The 23,809-nt window shown below is 38.6% G+C and overlaps 1 protein-coding gene across 2 annotated transcripts in view; it reads left to right on the top strand.

Moving 5' to 3' along the window:
* Positions 1 to 768: 768 nt before the first annotated feature.
* Positions 769 to 23,809, top strand: part of MDFIC2 (MyoD family inhibitor domain containing 2) — a 114,551-nt gene continuing 91,510 nt past the window's right edge. For both annotated transcript variants that reach the window (XM_045051865.1, XM_045051864.1), the window contains exon 1: positions 769 to 856. In XM_045051865.1, coding sequence (XP_044907800.1) covers positions 769 to 856 — 88 coding nt within the window. The remainder of the gene's footprint in view (positions 857 to 23,809) is intronic.

Genomic DNA, 23,809 nt, shown 5'->3' with positions numbered 1-23,809 from the left:
TTCTGGCAGCAATACAAATCTAGCACCACCCAGGGAGAGAGCGTATTTGCCTCTTCGCTCACTTCTGGCAGGGTGGAGGAAGGCTGGACATGGACAGACAACAAGGAAGGTTGCCCAGAGCATCACCAAACTGCTCCCCTATCCCGCGCCTTGGGCCTCCCCCTCTGGTAACACACAGGTAAGTTACACGAAGGGGCTGATTCAAGTGGAGCAACCGAGCTCCTGGCAAGCAAGCCAGGAAAGTCAAGTGGAATGCACTCAAGGTGCCTAATAGGTCTCAGCACCTGCAGGGAGCTCTACTTGGCCTGGTTTAGGTGGTAAGGTTCAATTTACTTGGATCCAATAAATTGCTGAAAAGGTCCGTTTGTGGGTTATTGTTGGTTATATCTTTGTACATCACTTTGCAGCATGCATTTTTAGAGACTGTAAAAAAGACATTAAAACAGCAACCGAGTGTTTGGTTTGTTTTGTTTATAAATCTGTGACTAGTTGTTAATCTGTTATTCTTTCGTATGCAGAAATTATTAGATCTTATAGCCATCGTTACTGCTGGAAAATGAAACATCGTATAAAGTTTCATTCTCATGGTCAGTGTTTTAAAATGCTACAAATGGGTAAAATGTAAGACTTAACATTAGACAGCAAACTGAAAAATTACAGGGATAAAATTTTCCTATAATGTGGCAGTAGTCTCTAAATATAAAGCGCAATGTTATAAATTCGGGTTCTTAATGAATTTTTTATATCACAAATTCTGTTTCCGCTTAGATGTCAGAAACTGAGCTGGAAAAGATAAAAGTAAGAACAGCTGAGCATTTTGAAAATGATAAAAATAACATTTCTTGGTTAAAGGAAGGTAAGTCCTCCTGATGTCGATTTTCTATCAATGCGAAAAATTGTGCTTTTGTTTATTAGCAAAATATAGTGTGGAAGAAGAGGGAAAAATGTCCCAGCAGCTCAAATAATGTTTGTACTTCTCGTTTTCTCTTTCTTTCTTTCTTTCTTTCTTTCTTTCTTTCTTTCTTTCTTTCTTTCTTCTTTTATTTATTTATTTATTTATTTATTTATTTATTTATTTATGGCCTAAGTGGTAGTTTGAGCATCTTTAGTATTGAAATATTTTTTTGTATTCCCTATGCTGCAGTAAACACTGAATTTTTTGTTGCTAAGAGAGTATAGATTTTCAACCCAGATACATATTATGTGTGAGGTTCTTATACTGTAGAATGTTCTCCTTTATAGCCAATAAGACTAAATAATTTGAAGTATTTTTAAAATAATAGTCACAGAAAGAAATGCATGCTGTAGGAAGTAATGTCTACAAATAGAATCACCATTCACTGCAATTAGAGAAGCCACCTTCCCAGGGGAGGATGCTGTCAGCCAGGGGCCTAGCGCGGGTAAGATGATTGCTTGAAATACACACACAAATCAATATGTTCTCCTAAGGTGAGTACAAATTTGTGCACTTCTGAAAAAATGTATAAACTCGTGATTATTTACTAGAAGGTTGGTTTTATAATCTTTTCGTTTGATGAATACCTTTAATGCCTCTTGAAGGAAACTGACTTAACATTTAAAGGAAACTGACTTAACATAAATAGGTATGTGCCTTTCGCACCAGTCTATTCAGTTGCAAAGAGACTCTTAAGTAGTTGCCATTCCACAAAATGATTTTATAAGGTCATGGGAGAATTCAATGTTTATGTCAAGAAGGCTCCGCAACACCAGCACAACAATAAGGACACCAACCACACTGACAATGTGTACGGATGAAATGCTGAATCATCCTAACAACCCCGTGACGCAGTAACTATTCCTAATTTTGAGATGAAAAAAATAGCCTTTCAATGAGTTCAAGGAAAGTGGCATCACATCACAAAATTAGGAAGTGAAAGAGCTGGGCTTTGATCCCAGAGAGTGTGACGATTTCACCATCACCTCGCACCGGCGGCGTTTCAAAGGGACGGTGTTTAAGTTACTTGTCAAGGCATGTTAGTGCTCAGACGTTTTCCTACAGTGTTTAAATCAATACGTTTACCTTCACATCCCCCACCCCCCAACGTCCACTCTTAGGCTTAAACCCATCCTCATTGAAAAAGGGCTGGCTTTTGTAAAGAAGATCATTTCTTCAGCCCAATGGCCCAATAATCAAAATTATTGTTTAGAGCTCATCTCTACCAGAGACCCCATTTCAGGATAAAAGCTGGTCACAGAAATGAAATATTCTCGAAATTATTTCCTTTGAAAAGCCACAAGACAAGAAAATTCTCTAACTTCGCTTTATTAAAATGTTTTCATTATGTAAGGTATTACATTTTTGGTTTTTTAATATAATTTATTGTCAAATTGGCTCACATGCAGTGCGAACAGGGTGCTCTTGGTTTTGGGGGTAGATTCCCGTGGCTCATCGCTTCCACACAACACCCAGGGCTCATCCCAACAAGTGCCCTCCTCACTGCCCATCACCCATTTTCCCCTCCCTCCCACCCCCTCATCCACCCCCTCGTTTGTTCTCTGCATTTAAGAGTCTCTTATGGTTTGCCTCCTTCCCTCTGTGTTTGTAACTTTTTCCCCTTTACCTTCCCCCCATGGTTAAATATTTTTAAATGGAATGTTTTAAGCAATATGGAAGTAAAAAAACCGAACCTGGGTCAAAGATCCCCCTTTGCTTTTCTTGTACACCCCAAATCCATGAAGACCCAGGTGTTTGTCACTACTACCTACAGTGAAGTTCACATTGTTTATTTTTGCTTTAGTTGCTCCAGGCTATAGACGTCTCACAGAGAAGTAATGGTAAAATTGATAGAACAGTCTATTGTCTCCTGAAGAATTTTTTTTTTAAAAAAAATACTGCATCCATTAAGTACGATTTAGGCATTGAATTCTTGTAATCTATAAAATCTAATTTCCCAGGTGACCTGTTCTATCTCATTTGGACACTTCATTTAAGCTATACTCAAATTATGTTTACTATATTTCATAAAACGAAATTGAGCCAGATGCTAGATGACAACATCTTAATTGGGAATTATCAGGATGAGTTAGTTTTCAAACATAAATGTCTCTATTTTTTTTTTAATGTGAAGAAAAAGTATATGTGTTAGCTTTTTTTTTTTTCTTTTTTAAGACACATTGGTGCAGAAGGAAGATCAGAGTATTTGAAGTCAGGCAGGGGTGCTCTTTAAATCTCAGCTTAGGTACTTACTACTAGCTGTGTGACTGTGGCATGTTACTTAACATCCCTGAGCCTCAGATTCCTTACCTAGCAAGGGACCATGACACCTGCTTTGTGAGATTATGTGGATAAGATTTCATTATTACTGTGGGTTTTCCCCCTTCTTAAAGCATGGTTCACAATAATGTAACTATATTTTTTGAGATCTTGATTCACACTTTGAACAATCTGTAATAGTAACAGCACTGTCTGCTTTTATAGTATTTTATAAATTCCTTCATTTAGTGCCCATAACAGTTTGCTATGTGACAGCATTGTCCCCATTTTACAGATGGGAGGACTGAAGTTCAGAGCGACTCTGGATCTTGCTCAAACTTGCAGAGCAGTTAAGCGGCAAACTGAATCTTGAACCCAGTTCCAAATTCCGTTTTTTGCCGTGAACAACTTTGTCACAGTGACTTCTCTAATGGTTACCGATTTATTAAGTTACGTTGATCAATCCCTCACTTTCAAAAATCGTGAAATCAATGCTTTAAAGTTATTCAAACTTTTTTTTTTTTCCACGAATGACAAAAATGATTGCTTCTCACATCACAGTGTCTCTTGCCTTTCCCCACAACTCTGGCTGAATGCTCCCTGTTGTCGCAACATAGGGAATCATAGCAATGCCTTAGTAGGGTTGGAGCTAGCCTGCACTGGGATTATCCCAGGCTAACTCCTGCGCTGGGATAATCCACAGAAAGCACTGAATGAGTGTCTGACCTCAGAGTGAGCATGTGACCAACAGGCGTTATCGCCATCAATGTCAACCTGAGAACTGATACTCTTTCTGACTTCTCAACTTCAAAAATCAATTCAATTAATTCAATGCGATTCGATATTTATTTTTATATTTTAAAAATGTTTTATTTATTTTTGAGCAAGAGACAGAGTGTGAGCAGGGGAGGGGCAGAGAGAGAGAGGGACACACAGAATCTCAAGCGGTCTCCAGGCTCTGAGCTGTCAGCACAGAGCCCGAAGGCAGGGCTCAAACCCGTGAACAGGAGATCATGACCTGAGCTGATGTCGGACTCTTAACTAACTGAGCCACCCAGGTGCCCCTGATTCAACATTTAGCAATCGTAGAATTACTGGAAACAATTTAGGAAATGGAAACAATTTTTTAAAAAAGCAAACAGCAAAACAAACACGGCCCTACACTTGCAGGAGTTTATCTAATTGTCTTGCTTTTCCCCTTTCCCCGGGATAGGGGTGGATCCCATGACTGCAGGCATCAGAAAGGGTGTCAAAGACCCACTTAAAGCCACACCCAGAGCTGTTGTCACCAATTAGGGTAAAAAGTATTTGGGAAACACACTGACAGACCTGACAAGGCACTCATTGTAAAATTAATTGAATCTTACTTTATTTTCTATCAAGCCATCAAGCACTCTTGTACCACTCTTAGTCAACAGGCCTTTAAATTCCAGGCTTTTCAGATTTTCGATTTATCAGATTCCTGGGCCCCAACGTAAAGAATTCAGGAGTATATAGGTTAAGCCTAGGAATACATGCTTAAAAGCAAAACAGGTGATTCTGAAATAAGATGTGCACACACCGTACATGGACAAACTCTATTTTAAGACCATCAGAGAGACAAAATATAATTCTGAAATATGCATGAAACAAAAGGACCCGTAATGTACAAGTATGGACCAAGATAGGTGAGAAAGGAGGTCTTACAGAAGCTGGTGGTCTATTTGCACAAGTGGAGAGGAGGGGACAGCGCTGGGCGCAGAGGCATCGGGGCTGGAAGAAGCCTGCTTTGGTGCCAAGGAAAAGGGCGTGGTGGCTAGTCATGTGTGTATGGATTAACACAAACTGGGGGAACAAAGAGCCTTGGGTTCTGCCTCTAGGTTAAGCAGTTGGACACAGATTCTGGGTTGTCACCGCAGATCTGAGGGCAGGGACTAATATACCGAAGCGTGATTTGGGGATGTAAATCTGTAACTGAAGTGCAGATCGGGAAGGGACAGGCAGAGGAAAGGTTAAAGCAGGAGGGTGGCTGATAGCTAAGACAGTGATGCATTCATTCAGGAGCCCAGAAGTGAGGAAAACAACCTGGATAAAAGTCATAACAAGGAGAGGAAGAAAATAGACCCAAATGTGAAAAACTTTATGAAGGAAAAATTGATATAAGACAGAAATTGGGGGGGAAATTACAGGTGGAATAAGATGGCGTGTAATACCCCATTAAGCCAGGGAGCATTCTGGGTAAGCATTTTACTGCTTGTACCTTACACCATTTGATACGGAAGAGAAACATCAAAATGAAGGGATGGAAGCCTTTAAATTGTTGCCATTTGCAGTTTAAAATCACAGCATCGCCAGTGTTTGAACTGCACACAATTTTTTCCAGTGTCTCCTGATTTTTCAGGAGATGGAAGTCTGGATTTCTGTGTAAAATCTGCAGATTTCTAAAAGCGAAGTAAAAACAACAACAATATTAAAGCACGAAGCAGGACAAAAGAAGGCAGGTCCTGTAGGACTATTTCAGCCCATAGGCTACCTGTTTGTATCTTCTGTCCTAAGCGCTTGCATCTCTAAACAAAATCTATTACAAGTTGCTAAAAAGCACTTTTCCGTAAATATCGCTGCCTTGGCATAGATATATATAAATAAACACACATATTGATATGTGTGAGCAAAGTCAAACGTGGGACCTAAAAATATATAAAATTAAGAACACTGAAATAAAACTTTGACCTTCAAAAGACTCGCTATTTATAATTACTTTAATGAAGTCTTCTCTTTATGGGTGTTAAGAAGCGAAAGGAAGAACAAAATCATCCCAAGTCATAGAAGTGTGCCCTCAAGTGCGCCCCAAGACATAGTTTCATAATCTGACTGGGTGTTCACTCCCAGAAAAAGTAAGGGTCTTATGTTTACTGACATTCCTAAGTTCACTGGCCTTCTCTCAATTCTAAGTGAAGACAGTTTACTTCATTTGCTCAAAAAAATAATTTTTTTGGCTAAACGTCCAGCTCTTGATATCAGCTCAGGTCAACATCTCATGGTTTGTGGGTTTAAGCCCCATGTCGGGTTCTGCACTGACCGTGCAGAGCCTGCTTGGGAGTTTCGCTTTCCCTCTCTCTCTGCCCTCCCCGCCCCACTCTCTCTCTCAAAAGAAATACAAAATAAACTTAAAAAATAATAGTAGTTTCAGATCATGAGCATTAAAACAATTCCAAAATGCATATTTTATTTCTTCAATTCACAGATAATGTGTTAAGCAAAGAAATAAAGATGCCAAAAAATGAACCTGCCACAGTTTGTGCCCTCAAGGATCTCATGTATTTAAGTGCTTTCTTATAATGACTAATATTAATTCATGCTAATTCTCTCCCTCAGATAATTCTCATTTTTAGAAGGGCTTTTTGTGTGTGTCTACCCTAAAAATTAAAGCACACTAATACCCATTTTGAATTGTCAACTTCCACAAAGAGCATGTCTGGAAATTCCTTTTACTATGTATACACACAAAATGGAATTGTTAGCTCTTTTTTCTATAGTCTTCATTAACTTGTTAAAATGTGTTACCTAATAACTAAAATATAGGTGAGTAAAAAGTAACAGCCAAATAGAATGTTGTCTTGTTTTTAAACATAGTTGAAAGGAGAAATTAGATGTGAAAATATGCCCTTGCAAGTCATATAGATAAATTAAACAAATACAAGAACATGATTAATTTTACAAGACTAATTTTTTGAAGCTCTGAAGGAAGATGATGTGATATAAATTGGCATGGGGATTATTCTTTAGAATCAGTGGTCAAAGAAGTTCTGAGGGAGAGATATTGGAGTTGAGACCTAAATGAACAGAAGGAGCCAGCTGTGCCAAATCTGGGAAGAATATTCCAACAGGGAGAAGAGCCTGTGCAAACAGTATGGCTCAGAATGGCAGGAGTGGAGGAAAGGAGGGAGGGAGGGAAGCAAAGGAAGGTGCTTGAGTTGGACATAATGTAGGACCTTGCTGGCCACAGTCAGGAATTTGGATATTTGTTGCCTAATGGGAATTAGGTGCCACTGATGATTCCAAGCAGGAGGATATACACAGTCACTTATATGGTAGGAAGTAAAGAATGTATGCAGAAATAAATTAGAAGACATTGCAGTAGACCAAGCGAAAGGTGATAACTAAGATGGGATAAAACTGCGAAGGTGAAAGTGGGAGAATGGGGATTGGGATCTATTTTGGAGGTAGGGCCGACTGAACTAGCCGGTGCATTGGTGTGGGGCAATACAAAGAAATGAGTCTCTGGCTTGAGACACTGCATGACAGTAATGCTGAATGGAGAAGAATGAGAGAAAAAAGTGTCTGGAGATGAGAGCATTAGAATATCTGGGTGGGTCAGGTGAAGTGTGAAATGCCTATGAGGCACCCCCATGAAGACTATCAGTTGGGCATTAGGATGTAGGAGATTGATTGTCCACTGTTGCTAATGTTGATGGGGAAAGTCTGCTGGAGATTTTGCTTAGATCTAAGAATGAGAAGGCATCTGTTGGTGGGGAGCATGAAGGAAATGAAATAAAATTTGGGGTAAAGGACGTTAGGCAGGAAAGAACATGTCATGCTCCAAGAAGTGAATGGAGTACAAGACTGTATGGAGCATCTTGACCCGAAGGAAAATTGGCATTCAATGAGTGTGGAGAATTTTCTCAAGAGCAGAGCTTAGGACCTTTCATAGACCTTGGTCAGCATTTTGGATTTCAATGCAATCGTTATTCTGGAAATGCCTGTACAAAATATATTTTATATTGTATTAAAAATATCCCACTATATTTCATTCTCAAAAGAATGTAAAGTAGGAGACTAACAAAGGATAACACATTATCTTCAAAACTGAATAATTACAAAATAAAGCTTTCATAGTTTTTATTAGTCAGGGTTCTCCAGAGAAACAAAACCAATAAGATGGATGGATGGATGGATAGATGGATGAATGGTTGGATGGATGGATGGATGCATGGAATGATAGATAGATAGATAGATAGATAGATAGATAGATAGATAGATAGATAGATAGGCAGACAGGCAGACAGATAGACAGGACAGATTTATTATGAGGAGGGACTGGCTCATACAATTATGGAGCCTGAGAGGACTGACGACCTGTTGTCTGCAAACTGGAGGCTTAGGAAAGCCAGGGGTATAGTGCCCAACCAAGTCCCAATTTCTGAGTCAATGATGTAAATCCTGGTCCAAGTAACAAGTTCTGAGAACGGGGAGTGCTAACGTTCAAAGGCAGAAGAAGATAGATGTCCTAGTTCAAATGAAGAGAGAAAATTTGCCTTTCTTTGCCTTTTTGCCTCCATTAGATGGATGGATTATCCCTACCCACATAGGTGAAAGCTGATTTTTTTCTAACTTCTTTAATGTTTATTTATTTTTGAGAGAGATAGAGAGAGAGACAGAGTGTGAGTGGGAGAGGGGCAGATAGCGAGAGGGAGACACAGAATCCAAAGCAGGCTGTAGGCTCTGAACAGTCTGCACAGAGCCCAATGCAGGGTTCAACCTCACACAATCTGAGACCATGACCTGAGCCAAAGTCAGGCATTTAACTGACTAAGCCCCCAGGCACCCTGAAAGCTAATTTTTTTACAATCTACTACAAATTCAAATACTAATCTATTCCTGAAACACCCTCATGGACACACTCAAATAATATTTTACCAGTTTCTTGAGTATCCCTTAAGTATCCCACCCAATTGACAAATAATTTTTTCTTCTGAGAGAGAGCTAGAGCACTTGAGCAGGGAAGGGGCAGAGGGAGAGGGAGAGGGAATCTTAAGCAGGTTCTATGCCCAGTGCAGAGCCCGCTCTCATGACTGTGAGATCACAACCTGAGTTTATATCAAGAGTTGGACACTTAACCAACTGAGCCACCCAGGAACCCTAACACATAAAATTAATTATCACGTAGTTCTTGAGAAAAAAGTAACAGACAGTGATTCTAGCTAAATTAATTTTTTAAAAAAGGAGCTTACTGGAAGGCTTGGGATAGCTCACAGTCTAGAATGAAGATCCAGGTCCAGAATGGTCAGGTACTAACCTGGCTATGGTGATCCAGATAGAAAGACTTAACAACATAATCAGGTTACCACTCCTAGAACAAATCAGCTCTACATACTTTTCTGTCCCCTTATGTCCTTATACTCAAGACTAAAATCCCAAGGAAGAAAGTTCAATAGCTTTGGCCACGAGTCCCCCTTGTGGTTAGGCAAGGCAGGGAACGTTGACCTACAGTACACAAGGCTACTCCTAAAGGGATAGAGACACCTCTTCTGAGGGAATTCAAGGTATTTATCCCCAGAAAAGAGGGAGAACAGATGCTGTGTGGCCCCCGAATGATGTCAACTCCAGGAGCTAGTACCATGGTCTGATTTCCCATGCTTTTCTCCACAAGGGACAATATTTTCTTAAGAACCTGACACGTACTGTTGATGGAAGGCTGAACACTTCAGGAAGGAGAGTACTTATTTTAAATGTATTGGCCTTCTACTGAAGTTCAAATGTCGGAATCATTTTGATTCTCTGATAACCTTATTTTATGTTTAGAAAGTTCAGAAAAAGATGAGCTATTCTGTGTTCTCATAGGTCAACAAATTAAATTCCAGTGGCACATCCTACAGCTGACGGTTGAAATTTCTTTCCAACGGAGCCTATAAAGTAGTAAGCTCATTTCTTATGATATGATGATGTTGATCCCAATGGAACGGAAGGCCTACAAGATGCCATGTCAGCCTTGGGACTATGACCAGATGAATTAATCAGTGCAAAGTCCCTATAAGTTGTTAAATAGCAGATTTAAAGACTCTCTTTCCATGATGATAGGGCAGTACATCAAATCCAGAATGATCTTAGCTCACCATTATTAATTGCAATTTTATGAACTAGGAGTGAAGCAGTCCATAGAGACTGGAAACCACCTCTCCTGTCGTAACAGGAAGAAGAGGGCGGTAGATAACTAGAAACTTTGAGAGATTTATTCCTTTCAGTTGAGATTTCAATTGATGTGTTCATATTCTGTATGTCACAATAGCTGTTGTTGTGGCATACCTAATCAACATTAGTATAAAGAGCAATCTTACAGTGAGAGAAAAACGTCCCTTATGTTCTATGCCTCAGGAATAAGGACATTCCATTTCAGGTGAATTCGACAAAGAGATACTTTATTTTTATATGATTATGGCCCATTTCTCTCAGCTTAGGAACAGCATTTAGAGGGAATATACTCTCTAATAAAATGCACCTACACTAGGTGTTCACCAGACCATTAGTAAAAAAAGAAATGTGAATAAAGCAAATGAAGACATCACTCTACAGGCATAAATCATTTCAACCATTTTAGCCATTATTTAAGCCTGTCTAAAAGTAAATGTGCAGCGAAGACGAAAAGCAAGGGCAATGACAGTAGTTTTGCCAGTGTATAACTTTAAGAAAAAAATAGGACAACTCATAGAGGCGTAGTATTAGATAAGACATCAGGAAACGCTTCCTCTTGAGCTGAATTTCCACCCCAAGGTGGATTTGAAAAGGAATAATTACATTGCAGAAGGTAGGAAAGGTGCTTCGTAATGTTTGATCTCAACAGACAACAGGAAAGGAAAATCTGCATTTAGCCCTTCTTTCGTTCACCAACTTTATTTTCTTTCTAATATTTAGGATAGTCAGCATCACAGACAGGAAAACAAATTTCTTCTGAAGTTACCAAAAAATAGGTGCTAATACTAAAACATCTTGAATATAAATTACACAAAAATATAAGAATTGTACATAAATAAACCCTTCTGAAGAACAAAAAAAACATATCAAAAGTTATATTCAGGCCACAATGAATCAAAAAGAAAAAACTCCACTCTATACATATGTCTTAAAACTAATTTCTTAGAATAATATAAGAAAAATCAGATTGATAAGATAAACCATTCATACCATAAAACAAAGCATAAAATAATGTAAAATTAGGTAAGCTAAAACAACAAAAGTTTTGACTTCCTGCAAGGAACAGACTTAAACAAATGATATATTATGACTCCCATGGCCAAGGACCTTATAATTCAGTTGGGGTAAACCAAGTATCAACAGAACATCCTGTTTGCCATATGATTCAGACAAGAGTGAGCTGGTAAGCTGAATTTGAATCATAGTAGAATGTGCACAATCCATTTGGATGGAATCTTTCAGTATCAAATCTCTCTCACACCAAACCATATGGGTACACCCAATTCCTTAGACGGGTGCAGATTCCTCTTAAGATTTTAGTGCTTTTGGTTTGTTTGTCTTTAATGAATTTAGCAGATTTGAGTTAAAACAACTATACTAAGGAGTCACTTGGAAACAGCAGAATTCATTTTAAAATATTAACTTAGATTCCTTATATAGGTAACTTAAAAGAAAAGGCCATTTGGGAAATATTCTTTACTCCCAGCCTCCTACTTAAAAAAAAAGAGCGAGAAAACAACTGATATCCTCATCTTAAAATGAGGAAAAACTGTAACATAGAGAAATAGAGATATTTAATAGATAGTAAATGAGTTCATTTTCCCCAGGGAAATTCTTAAGAGAATAGTTTTCGTTTTTTCATGAAGAGGGAAAATTGCACTAAGCACTTTTTAAAATTAAAGTAACAACACAACCTGGAGGCATAGTGTGTTTACAGGTCATAAATATATTGAGTATCCAAATTCAGTACTCTGTGAAGCCTCCTAAATTCTTGTAGGTCAACAGCTACTAATTAAGAAGGCATGCACTTTCCACCTCAGATTTCCGGGCCAAACTATTGAGTATGAGATCTGTAACATAACTTGTTCTCCAATAGAAGAATATACTGTGCCTCAGTTTTAGTTACAGAAACTAGTCTCATCTTGGACTCCCCATGGAACAAGGAGAAATAACTTGTTCTCATTATTTAGAGATCATTAATGCTACTTAGGAACCAGATTTAAATTTTAAAAACAATGGACAACAAAAAAGTAAATGGTTAAAAACTTATATATATATATATATATATATATATATATATATATAATACCTAAGTATATATTATATATAATTGTATGTAATGTATATAACTATACATATTACATCGACGAAACTCACATATTACGTATATAACCATGTTGAACAAAATATTTTATTCCACCCTTCTCTCTGGCTTTCCAACAGCACATTTGTTGCCTATATTCTATTTGTCAGATAACACAGTGTTTCTCTGAGAGGCTCAAACATAAATAACACTCAAGGTGCCTGCTATCAGTGTATGTGTGACTGCAGGGTAAGGAGGTAGTTAAGCTCACCAGAAGCCAATAGACTTAAATAAAACAGAAATGTTAAGTATTAAATTGTTAATTGCCCCAGGGTGAGAATGTCTCTGGGTTGTTGACCGCTATTTTTGAGCATCCAGGTAGACCCTGGAACATAGCAGATGCTCCAAAATGATATGAATAAATGAATGAATATACAAATAAGTTCCAAAAATTCTGTGAGATTCAGAAATAGGAAAATGTACACCTAGAATTCAGAAAAATAAAAGGGAGCTTAGCTAGGCTATATAAATGATTTGTAGGGTTTTAACAGGCAATAGCATTACAAGCAGTTGGAAATGATGACTTAAAGTGGAGACAGAAAAGTCTGGGGCATTTGGAGAAGAGTGTTATGTTTTGCTGGGTAAAGGGTATGCATGGGAGAACAGGAAATAAACCCTGGCTGTATTATAAAAGGCTTTTAATACCAGGCTGAAGAGCATACACCCAATGTGTAGGACCCAATGTCCTAGGACGAAGAGAGGGGATCAAATACATCTGGGGTTGAAATCGGGAAGGCAGGCAGTATCAAGGTAACAGAATCAACTCCAGAAAACCTTTGTGATTTGACGATCTTTATGAAGATGGATTGGAAGGGGAGAAATAGAGGCAAAGAGTGAAAACTGAGTGACTAGTTAGAAGTTTGTTGCATCCACAGATGAGGAAGTATGACTTCTGAAGTGGGACACTGGTTGCCATGGCAATGGAAACAAAGGTACTGGCGGCCAAGAGAGTGCTGGCCCAAATGCCATGGACTGGATATTAAGGGGTAGGGGAAAGAAGGAGTTACCAGCTATTACAGGAAGCCTCTGGATCGAAACTGGAGTTTGTAACGTCTGTAGTGGCTTTTGTACATATTCTATGTTTATTTCAGAAAAATGAGAAGATCCAAACGACCAAAACCACTCCAAATCCCAACACCAAGAGATAGCCACTTTACATCTTTTCTTATATATTTTATATTCATGAGTCAATTCATGTGTTTGTAAGCTTGTTTGTATGCCTGCATACAAAATTAGCAATTCGTGATAAAAAATTAGTAATTTTAATAGAATCTGATTACACAATATGTTTAATAATGTGCTTTTCTTTTTAAATGTTTCTTTATTTTGAGAGAGGTAGAGAGAGAGCGTGCATGCACACGTGTGCATGCACATGGGGGAGGGTTAGAGATAGAGAGGGAGAAAGCGAATGACAAGCAGGGTCTATTCTGTCAGTGCAGAGCCTAACAAGGGGCTCAGTCCCACAGACTGTGGGATCATGACCCTAGTTGAAATCCAGAGTTGGACACTTAACAGACTGAGCCACCCGGGTGCCCCAATAATGTGTTATTCAAGTAATTAATATTACTTGTAAATGAATATTAATTCCTATCCAGGTTAATATAGATTTGTAGCATCATTTCAATGGCTGGACACATGGTATTCCACTGGTGAAGTAATAAAATATAGGCAACCAATCTCCCATTTTTGGATATTCAGTTTGTTTCAAATGTTTTCTTTTAAATTTTCATACTACAACACCTATTAGACGTTCCATACAAGGGAACGAAGGAAAAGCATCTTGAAGAGTCTTCATCCATTACCTTTGGCTTACAAGTGACAGGTTACAATGTTTTATACACCAGTGCTTCAGTTTAGTTTCCTAACCACCGAAAGCCTTATCATGCTTTTTTTTCGACAGATGAAGAAGCTGAAGTCAGAGAAGTTTAGATAAACTTGGCCAAAACATGGGCAATGGTCCTAAGTCTCATGGCTGAGAGGCAACAGGGCCAGGTCTCATTCCAGGTATTCTGATTCCAAATCTAGTGCTTTCCCATTATGGACTCTGCTTGGAAATACAGTTGAAGGTAGATAACTAGTAACCCCTCAACGACACTTATTTTTGACAACTCAAATTAAAAGAGATGGGGAAAGTTTGTAGAAACAATGCAGATGATGCATTTCTATTTATTTATTTACTTATTGACTTACTTTCTTACTTACTTGAGAGAGAAAGCACGCACATGTGAGTGGGAAAGGGTCAGAGGGAGAGGGAGAGAATCTTAAGGTGGCTCCACGCTCAGCACAGAACCCCAGGGGGGGCTTGACCTCATGACTGTGAGATCATGACCTGGGCTTAAATCAAGAGTGGGACATTTAACCAATTTAGCCACTCAGGCGCCCCAGATGATGCATTTTTAAACCTATTATTCATTCAGCTGAATTCTCTAAACGCCTATCTTCAGCCTGGTCATGGTGTTTTGAATGGGAAGGAGGGCTGAGTTATGACATTAGGCGAAGATTCAGAAGCCAACTTATCTACGGATTGCAGTGATTAAATAGTTCAAAATGAATTACAACTCTGTAATATTATACCACATTCATGTTTAAGAGATAACAATTGGAGTTCAGCCTCATGATTTCCAGTCACTTAAGACACAAACGAGTTACAAGGATTAATCATTTTAATATCTTCCTGTTGAAGTTGGCTAACTAAACACAAAACGTGGCCAATGGAGGAGGGAAGTGGATATCTTATTTTGTTTGGTGATGTTTGTGAAACAAGCACTTGGAAATAAAATGTATCACATCAAAGTGTAGGGGAGAAATAACTCTACCGGCAGAATTAACTATTATCAGATTATGAAACAGCAATATATTTTTGCATGGCCAATAAACAGATCAAAACCCGAAAACTTACGGGTATTTAGATGACAAATCTGACTTTAATTTTCAGATATCCCTATCTGGTCGTACCATCTCTCCAGCAAGAAAATTATATTACACATATTACACACAGCCTTGCTTTCTCATATACACCAAGTAGCGCCCCACTGTCAACCTTAGACATGACCTTAATTTTCCTTGTTATATTTAGAATTTTAAAAAATTTGTCCCCTTAAATCTTTAAAGAGTAGGATTTGGCAAAGAATAAAAGATACTGTTCTGTAAAAGCTTTAAGCCAGAAACAACTATAATTCAGATAGCCATTACGGGTACTGCATCCATGGTATTTTTCAATCATGAATTAATCTCAGTTATACTTTGGTGATCAGAAGCCTGTGAGGTTACAATAACATGATTTAGTTAAAATTGTAAAGCTTAGAGTTCAAAAAAGCTAGGTAACCAAATGATACTTTCTAATTACCTGCATTTTTAACATCTACCTCACAGAAGGAAAACAACAGTAGCAAAAAGCCTAATGGAGGATTTTAATGCCTCATTTTACGTAAGGAGAAAGCCAAGTCGAATATATTCCCAGCCTCCAAGAAGAAATGTAATGCAGCTCAAGGAAATGTGATGACACAACAACGCTTACTGTTCCACAAGGCAATGACACGACAGACATTACATGAATGTGGCATTAGCAGGAGGCGAAACTAAATGAATAACTTGGGGGTTAAGCAAAGGTATAGTCTACAGCCCGTTATTGGTTCAAATCTCTAAACAGTTCATTTTCACCAAGACACTCAGTCTTTTTGCGGTTGGGAGCAATTACGTTACAGCCTCTGTCTCAACTTTCCCTCGCATATTTCAGTAAACGGGTAGACCCTTTGGTTCTTTCACTTTGTTTTTGTAAGAACTCATTTTACAATGACTATCCAGAACCAGGCAAAACAGTTTGTATAATTGTTAAAATTGTCCATGCTAAATTCAACAAGAGAAGTGTGCCTAAGTATAAATCCAGTTTGTTCTCTCTCTCTTTCTCTTTTTTTTTAAAGTAAACAAGGACTCAGAGAGAAATAGGTTTGCATAATTTCCGAAGAAATGTTTGATAAAACATGGTACATATCCTCATTGGTCAATCAACAAACATTGGTAAAGCCATGATACACTGGGGGACATTGGATTAGAGCCTGGAAACAGGCTAAACCAGAGAAGCAGATCACACAGTACTGATCCGTAGTGGAAAGAAGTTATGCTGAGGGCATTGATAAAATACTAAATAGCAGAAAGCACAGAGGGGTCATTATTAAACCTGCCTTTCAGAAAGACTGTTCTGGCAGTGGTATGGATTGGAAAGGAGGCAAAGCTGATTGGTGAAAAGCAGGTAGAAGGGCTTATGGCAACCAGAGTAAGAATTTAAAGAACGGCAATGTGAATAAGAAGATGAACTGGAGAATTCATTGAAAATTAGAATTGTGAGGACTTCCTGGTAAATTACTTCTCGAGATAAAGGAGACAGACACATCAAAGATACCACCCAGGTTGTTTGGTGAATGATCAAGCTCTTTGCTCAACTGGAAACATACGAATTACAGTGTTTACTCCACCTAGCATGAATTAAATAACAACTTATTTTAATCTTTTAAATTTATCTTAAACTTTTTAAAAATTACCCTCTCTGGAAAAGGATGTAAAGCAGCATCGTGGGGCGCCTGGGTGGCGCAGTCGGTTAAGCGTCCAACTTCGGCCAGGTCACGATCTCGCGGTCCGTGAGTTCGAGCCCCGCGTCGGGCTCTGGGCTGACGGCTCGGAGCCTGGAGCCTGTTTCCGATTCTGTGTCTCCCTCTCTCTCTGCCCCTCCCCCATTCATGCTCTGTCTCTCTCTGTCCCAAAAATAAATAAACGTTGAAAAAAAAAATTTAAAAAAAAAAAAAAAAAAAAAAAAAAAAAAAAAAAAAAAAAAAGCAGCATCGTGGTGTAAAAAGTGATAGGTCTAGGAACTGGGGCTAAGTGTTGGACTTTGATGAAATAAAATGAGGTCCAATAATGTTCTCTGGTAGGTTCTGGAAGCAGTAGTTACTATGGAAAAAGATCACATGTACTTTGTTTCCACCACTTAGGGAGGCAATCAGCTGACGGTTTAGAGAGGGAAAAGAAACATGGGGTTCAAGTTATGTCTCATGACATCTCATGTGTTAAGCTACAATTTATTTGGGTCTTATAGGAAAAGGAAATCTAAGGTTTGGTGAGGGATGCAAAGAACCCCTTCATTTTATTATTATTATTATTATTATTATTATTATTATTATTATCATTATTACTATAAGAAAGTGAGGAAAATGTCTTGATAAATGAGGCTTTCACCCTTTTCCCATCAGTAAAAATACTGCTGCTCTGAATAAGCTGTCAGATGTAAAAGAGATTTAGAACTCTATGGGGCGCCTGGGTGGCTCAGTGGGTTAAGCGGCTGACTTTGGCTTAGGTCATGATCTCATGGCCTGTGAGTTCGAGCCCCACATCAGGCTCTGTGCTGACAGCTCAGAGCCTGGATCTTGCTTCTGTTTCTGTGTCTCCCTCTCTCTCTGCCCCTCCCCCATTCACGCTCTGTCTCTCTCTGCCTTTCAAAAATGAATAAATGTTAAAAAAGAAATTAGAAAAAGAACTCTCTTGGTGTCCTCAACAAGTTGACATCCAGGTTAGACACTCGCTTAAATGTTGTACAAAGAGGCTGTGAGGAAAGTGAGACTTGGGGCCAGGGGGTAGCCTGCTGGGTGTATCTGGTGAAGATTTTTGAATACTTGGTTGCTTTATTTTGTTTTGTTTTTGTTTTTTTGGCTACTAAGTTCCCTTTTGGATGCTGTCAAGTTTTCATGTGACACCTGAAAGTGGGGAAGCCAACTTGCCATCATAAAATTTATTATCAGACTGATAATAAAGCCACGCACCTAACCCAGAATGACACAGGACAAAAAATGGGGAATAAAGGCTGTTGTAACAGTTGTTGATAGGGGGAGGAGCCAAGATGGCAGAACAGCATGGAAGTTTTTTTGCGTCTCGTGGCCATGAAATACAGCCGGATTGATACTAAACCATCCTGCACACCTAGAAATCTGATTTGAGCATTAACACAACAATCCACACAACCCGAACCACAGAACTCAGCAGGTTTATGGCCCAGAGAGGTGAACTGGAGAAGAAAGAAGCCACAGAGGGCAGGGAGCTATTTTTGCTTGCGGAGAGAGAACTGAGATAAGGGGAGAGTATGGGAAAAGCACCCCCTCAAAAGCAGCTGGAGAGAAAGTGGAAAAGTGGAAACAGCCATAGAAATTGAACCTAAAAAGGGAGAAAGGAGAAAGGAAAGGGCTTAAATTCCATTAAGACTCTATAAACAGGGAGAACACAGAGTCTGAAACTCCACAGCTCCATACCTGGCAGGGCTCTGGTGGCAAGGGCGAATCTCCAGGAGCAGAGTGAGGTCTGGGGATTCTAGGGCCACACAGGGAAAGGTGGTTCCCCTGCTGGAAAGACATTTGGTAGAGGCTGTGTGGCCACCCAGTCCCAGCAGAGCCCAGAGAACAACCAAATTTGCTGGTGCTGGAACAAGGTCATTAAGGGTGAAGCCTGGTGCCAGATGTGTGTTGTAATTTTCCATTATCCCTGAAACACTGCTGCTACACAATCACACAAACTTTTTGTGGGGTGGACTCGCAGCTAGCCATAGGCTCTGGGCATCCGCAACAGCACAGTCCCACGAACGTTCCTGGGTGCAGCTGGCACCCAACCTTTGCTCAGTGAGACCCTCCCACAGAGGGTCAAACAGGTCAAAGCCGCAGATACTCAGAAGTGAGGGGTCAGGAAACACAGCTGCATCTAAGGTAAAATTCAGGAAGGAGATGCCACCTGGCAACCTGATAGCTTGGTCATGGACGATGTAAAAGCAGGGAGTGGATGGAAGGCAGAGACAAAGGACAGATGCATGATAGCTGATCAGGGAGAACAGAGTTCTGATACTAGAGACTGGGTAGTTGGGTGATACCATTGTCACCCCTCCTGGCCATGCACATACACACCTACAAGCGCCATAACAATCCACCCCAGTAAACTAAGTAGCAACATCTAGTGGAGAGCAGAGCCATTACACTAAACCCTGCCCAAATGGGCCAACCTCGCTCTTCAGGAACACCACAAGTCTCTTCTTCTGCTTAGTTTATGGATTATAAATTGCTTCATAGTTTGGCTACTAGGAGAAAATGATAAAATTTCAATCGTAATTCAGTCTGTTCACTGGTCCATGTATTCAATTTTCTTTTTTTTTCTTTTTCTTTTTATTTTTTGTTTCTTTTATCTTTCTTGAATACAGAAAGAGAAAAAAAATTATTTTTATTTTCAATTTTTATTAAAAATACTTCTCTTTAATTTTTTCTACTGTTTTTTTTTTACTTTTTTGTAAATTTTGCAAATTCTATTTTACTCCCATCGTTTACTTTCATTTTTTCAAATTTGCAAACATTTTCCTTTTTTTCTTTTTCCCTTTTTTCTCTCATCTATCAAGCTCATTTCAACACCCAGACCAAAACACACCTAGGATCTAGCATCATTTATTTGACTTTTATGTGCGTGTATGTTGTTTTTAATTTTTTAATTTAATTTAATTTTTTACCTTATTAATTCCTTTTCTTCCTTAAAAATAATGAAACAAAAGAATTCACCCCAAAGAAAGAGCAGGAAGAAATGGCAGCCAGCGACTTAATCAACACATATCCAAGCAAGATGTCAGAACCAGAATTTAGAATCACAATAATAAGAATACTCGCTGGGGTTGTAAATAGATTAGAATCCCTTTCTGAGGAGATAAAAGAAGTAAAAGCTAGTCAGGATGAAATAAAAAATACTATAACTGTGCTGCAATCTCAAATGTATGCCACGGCGACAAGAATGGATGAGGGAGAGCAGCAAATCAGTGGTATAGAAGACAAACTTATGGAGAATACTGAAGCAGAATAAGAGAGGAAGACTAAGGCAAAAGAGCACGATTTAAGAATTAGAGAAATCAGTGACTCGTTAAAAAGGAACAACATAAGAATCATAGGGGTCCCAGAAGATGAAGAGAGAGAAAAGGGGTAGAAGGGTTATGTGAGCAAATCATAGAGGAAGACTTTCCTAACCTGGGGAAAGACAAAGACATCAGAATCCTGGAAGCACAGAGGCCTCCATAAGATTCAACAAAAACTGACCACCAACAAGGCATATCATAATCAAATTAACAAAATACTCAACCAAGGAAAGAATCGTGAAAGCAGCAAGGGAAAAAAAAGTCCTTAACTACAAGGGAAGACAGATGAGGTTTGCAGCAGACCTATGAACAAAAACTTGGCAGGCCAAGAAGGAGTGGAAGAATATAGTCAATGTGCAGAAACAGAAAAATATAAAGCCAAGAATTCTTTATCCAGCAAGACTGTCATTCAAAATAGAAGGAAAGCTTAAAAGTTTCCCAAACAAACAAAAATTAAAGGAGTTTGTGACCACTAAACCAGCCCTGCAAGAAATTTTAAGGGGGATTCTCTGAGGGGAGAAAAGATCAAAAAAAGGAAGAAAAGTCAAAACGCAACAAAGACTAGAAAGGATCAGAGAACACCACCAGAAACTCCAACTTTACAAGAAACATAATGGCAATAAATTCATATCTTTCAGTACTCACTCTAAACATCAACAGACTAAATGCTCCAATCAAAAGACATAGGGTAACTGAATGGATAAGAAAACATGATCCATCTATATGCTGTTTACAAGAGACCCACTTTAGACCTGAAGACACCTTAAGATTGAAAGTAACGAGATAGAGAACCATCTATCATGCTAATGGTCAACAAAGAAACCCAGAGTAACCATACTTATATCAGACAATCTAGACTTTAAAATAAAGACTGTAACAAGAGATACAGAAGGGCATTATATCATAATCAAGGGGTCTATCCACCAAGAAGACCTAACAATTGTAAACATTTATGCACCAAATGTGATAGCACCCAAATATATAAATCAATTAATCACAAACATAAAGAAACTCATTTATAATAATACCATAATAGTAGGGGACTTCAACTCCCCACTTACAGCAATGGACAGATCATCTAAACAGAAAATCAACAAGGAAACAATGGCTTTGAATGACACACTGGACCAGATGGACTTAACAGATATATTCAGAACAGATATATTCATCCTAAAGCAGAATAATATACATTCTTCTCCAGTGCACATGGAACGTTCTCCAGAAGAGATCACATACTGGGACACAAATCAGCCCTCAACAAGTACAACAAGATCGAGATCATACCGTGCATATTATCAGACCACAACACTATGAAACTTGAAATCAACCACAAGAAAAAAAATGGAAAGGTAACAAGTACTTGGAGACTAAAGAACATCCTACGAAAGAATGAATGGGCTAACCAAGAAGTTAAAGAGGAAATTAAAATGTACATGGAAGCCAATGAAAATGATAACACCATGGCCCGAAACCTCTGGGACACAGCAAAGGCAGTTATAAGAGGGAAGTATATAGCAATCCAGGCCTTCCTAAAGAAGGAAGAAAGGTCTCAGATACACAACCTAACCTTCCATCTTAAAGAGCTGGAAAAAGAACAGCAAAGAAAACCCCAAGCCAGCAGAAGACAGGAAATAATAAAGATGAGAACAGAAATCACTGCTATTGAAACCCAACAGTAAAAGAGATCAATGAAACCAGAAGCTGGTTCTTTGAAAGTTAACAAAATTGATAAGCCATTAGCCACTTGGATCAAAAAGAAAAAGGAAAGGACCCAAATAAATAAAATCAAGAATGAAAGAGGAGAGATCACAACCAACACAGCAGAAATACAAACAATTGTAAGAGAATATTATGAGCAATTATATGCCAATAAAATGGGCCATCTGGAAGAAATGAACAAATTCCTAGAAACATATAAACTACCAAAACTGAAACAGGAAGAAATAGAAAATTTGAACAGACCCATAACCAGTTAAGAAATCAAATTAGTAATCAAAAATCTCCCAAAAAAACAGAAGTCCATGGCCAGATGGCTTTCCAGGGGAATTCTACCAAACATTTAAGGAAGAATTAACACCTATTCTCTTGAAGCTGTTCCAAAAAATAGAAATGGAAGGAAAACTTCCAAACTCTTTCTATGAATCCAGCATTACCTGGATTCCAAAACAAAAGACCCCACTAAAAGGAGAACTATAGACCAATTTCCCTGATGAACATGGATGCAAAAATCCTCAATAAGGCATTAGCCAACCGGCTCCAACAATACATTAAAAAAATTTCTCAACATGACCAAGTGGGATTTATACCTGGGGTGCAGGGCTGGTTCAATATCCACAAAACAATCAATGTGATTCATCACATCAATAAATGAAAGGACAAGAACCACACGATCCTCTCGATAGATGGCGAGAAAGCATTTGACAAAATACAGCATCTTTTCTTGATAAAAACCCTCAAGAAAGTAGGGACAGAAGAATCATACCTCGAGACCATAAAAGCCAAATATGAAAGACCCAACGCTAATATCATCTTCAATGTGGAAAAACTGAGAGCTTTCCCCCTAAGGTCAGGGAAAAGACAGGAATGTCCACTCTCACCACTATTATTCAACATAGTATTGGAAGTCTTAGCCTCAGCAATCACACAGCACAAAGAAATAAAAGGCATCCAAATCGGCCAGAAGGAGGTCAAACTTTTGCTCTTCGCAGATGACATGATACTCTATATGGAAAACCCAAAAGATTCCACCAAAAACCTGCTAGAACTGATCCATGAATTCAGCAAAGTTTCAGGATATAAAATCAATGCACAGAAATCAGGTGCATTCCTATACATCAACAATGAAGCAAGAGAAAGAGAAATCAGGGAATTGATCCCATTTACAAATGTACCAAAACCCATAAAATACCTAGGAATAAATCTAACCAAAGAGGTGAAAACTCTATACACTGAAAAGTATAGAAAGCTTATGAAAGAAATTGAAGACACCAAAAATGGAAAAAGATTCCATGCTCCTGTATAGGAAGAACAAATACTGTTAAGATGTCAACAATACCCAAAGCAATATACATATTCAATGCAGTACCTATCAAAATAAAACCAGCATTCTTCACAGAGCTAGAACAAACAATCCTACAATTTGTGTGGAACCAGCAAACACCTCGAATAGCCAAAGCAATCTTGAAAAAGAAAACTAAAGCAGGAGGCATCACAATCCCAGACTTCAAGCTGTATTACAAAGCTGTAATCATCAAGACAGTATGGTATTGACACAAAAACAGACAGTCAGATCAATGGAACAGAATAGAGAACCCAGAAATGAACCCACAAACATATGGCCAACTAATCTTTAACAAAGCAGGCAAGACTATCCAATGGAATAAAGACAGTCTCTTCAGGAGGTGTTGCTGAGAAAACTGGACAGCAACATGCAGAAAAAATAACTTGGACCACTTTATTACACCATACACAAAAATAAACTCAAAGTGGATGAAAAACCTAAATGTAAGACAGGAAGCCATCAAAATCCTTGAGGAGAAAGCAGGCAAAAACCTCTTTGACCTTGGCCGCAGCAACTTCTTAGTCA

Source organism: Felis catus, chromosome A2, assembly GCF_018350175.1.
Source record: "Felis catus isolate Fca126 chromosome A2, F.catus_Fca126_mat1.0, whole genome shotgun sequence".
NCBI lineage: Eukaryota > Metazoa > Chordata > Mammalia > Carnivora > Felidae > Felis > Felis catus.
The sequence above is the reverse complement of the archived record's forward strand: the minus strand, read 5'-3'. Positions and strand labels throughout refer to the sequence as shown.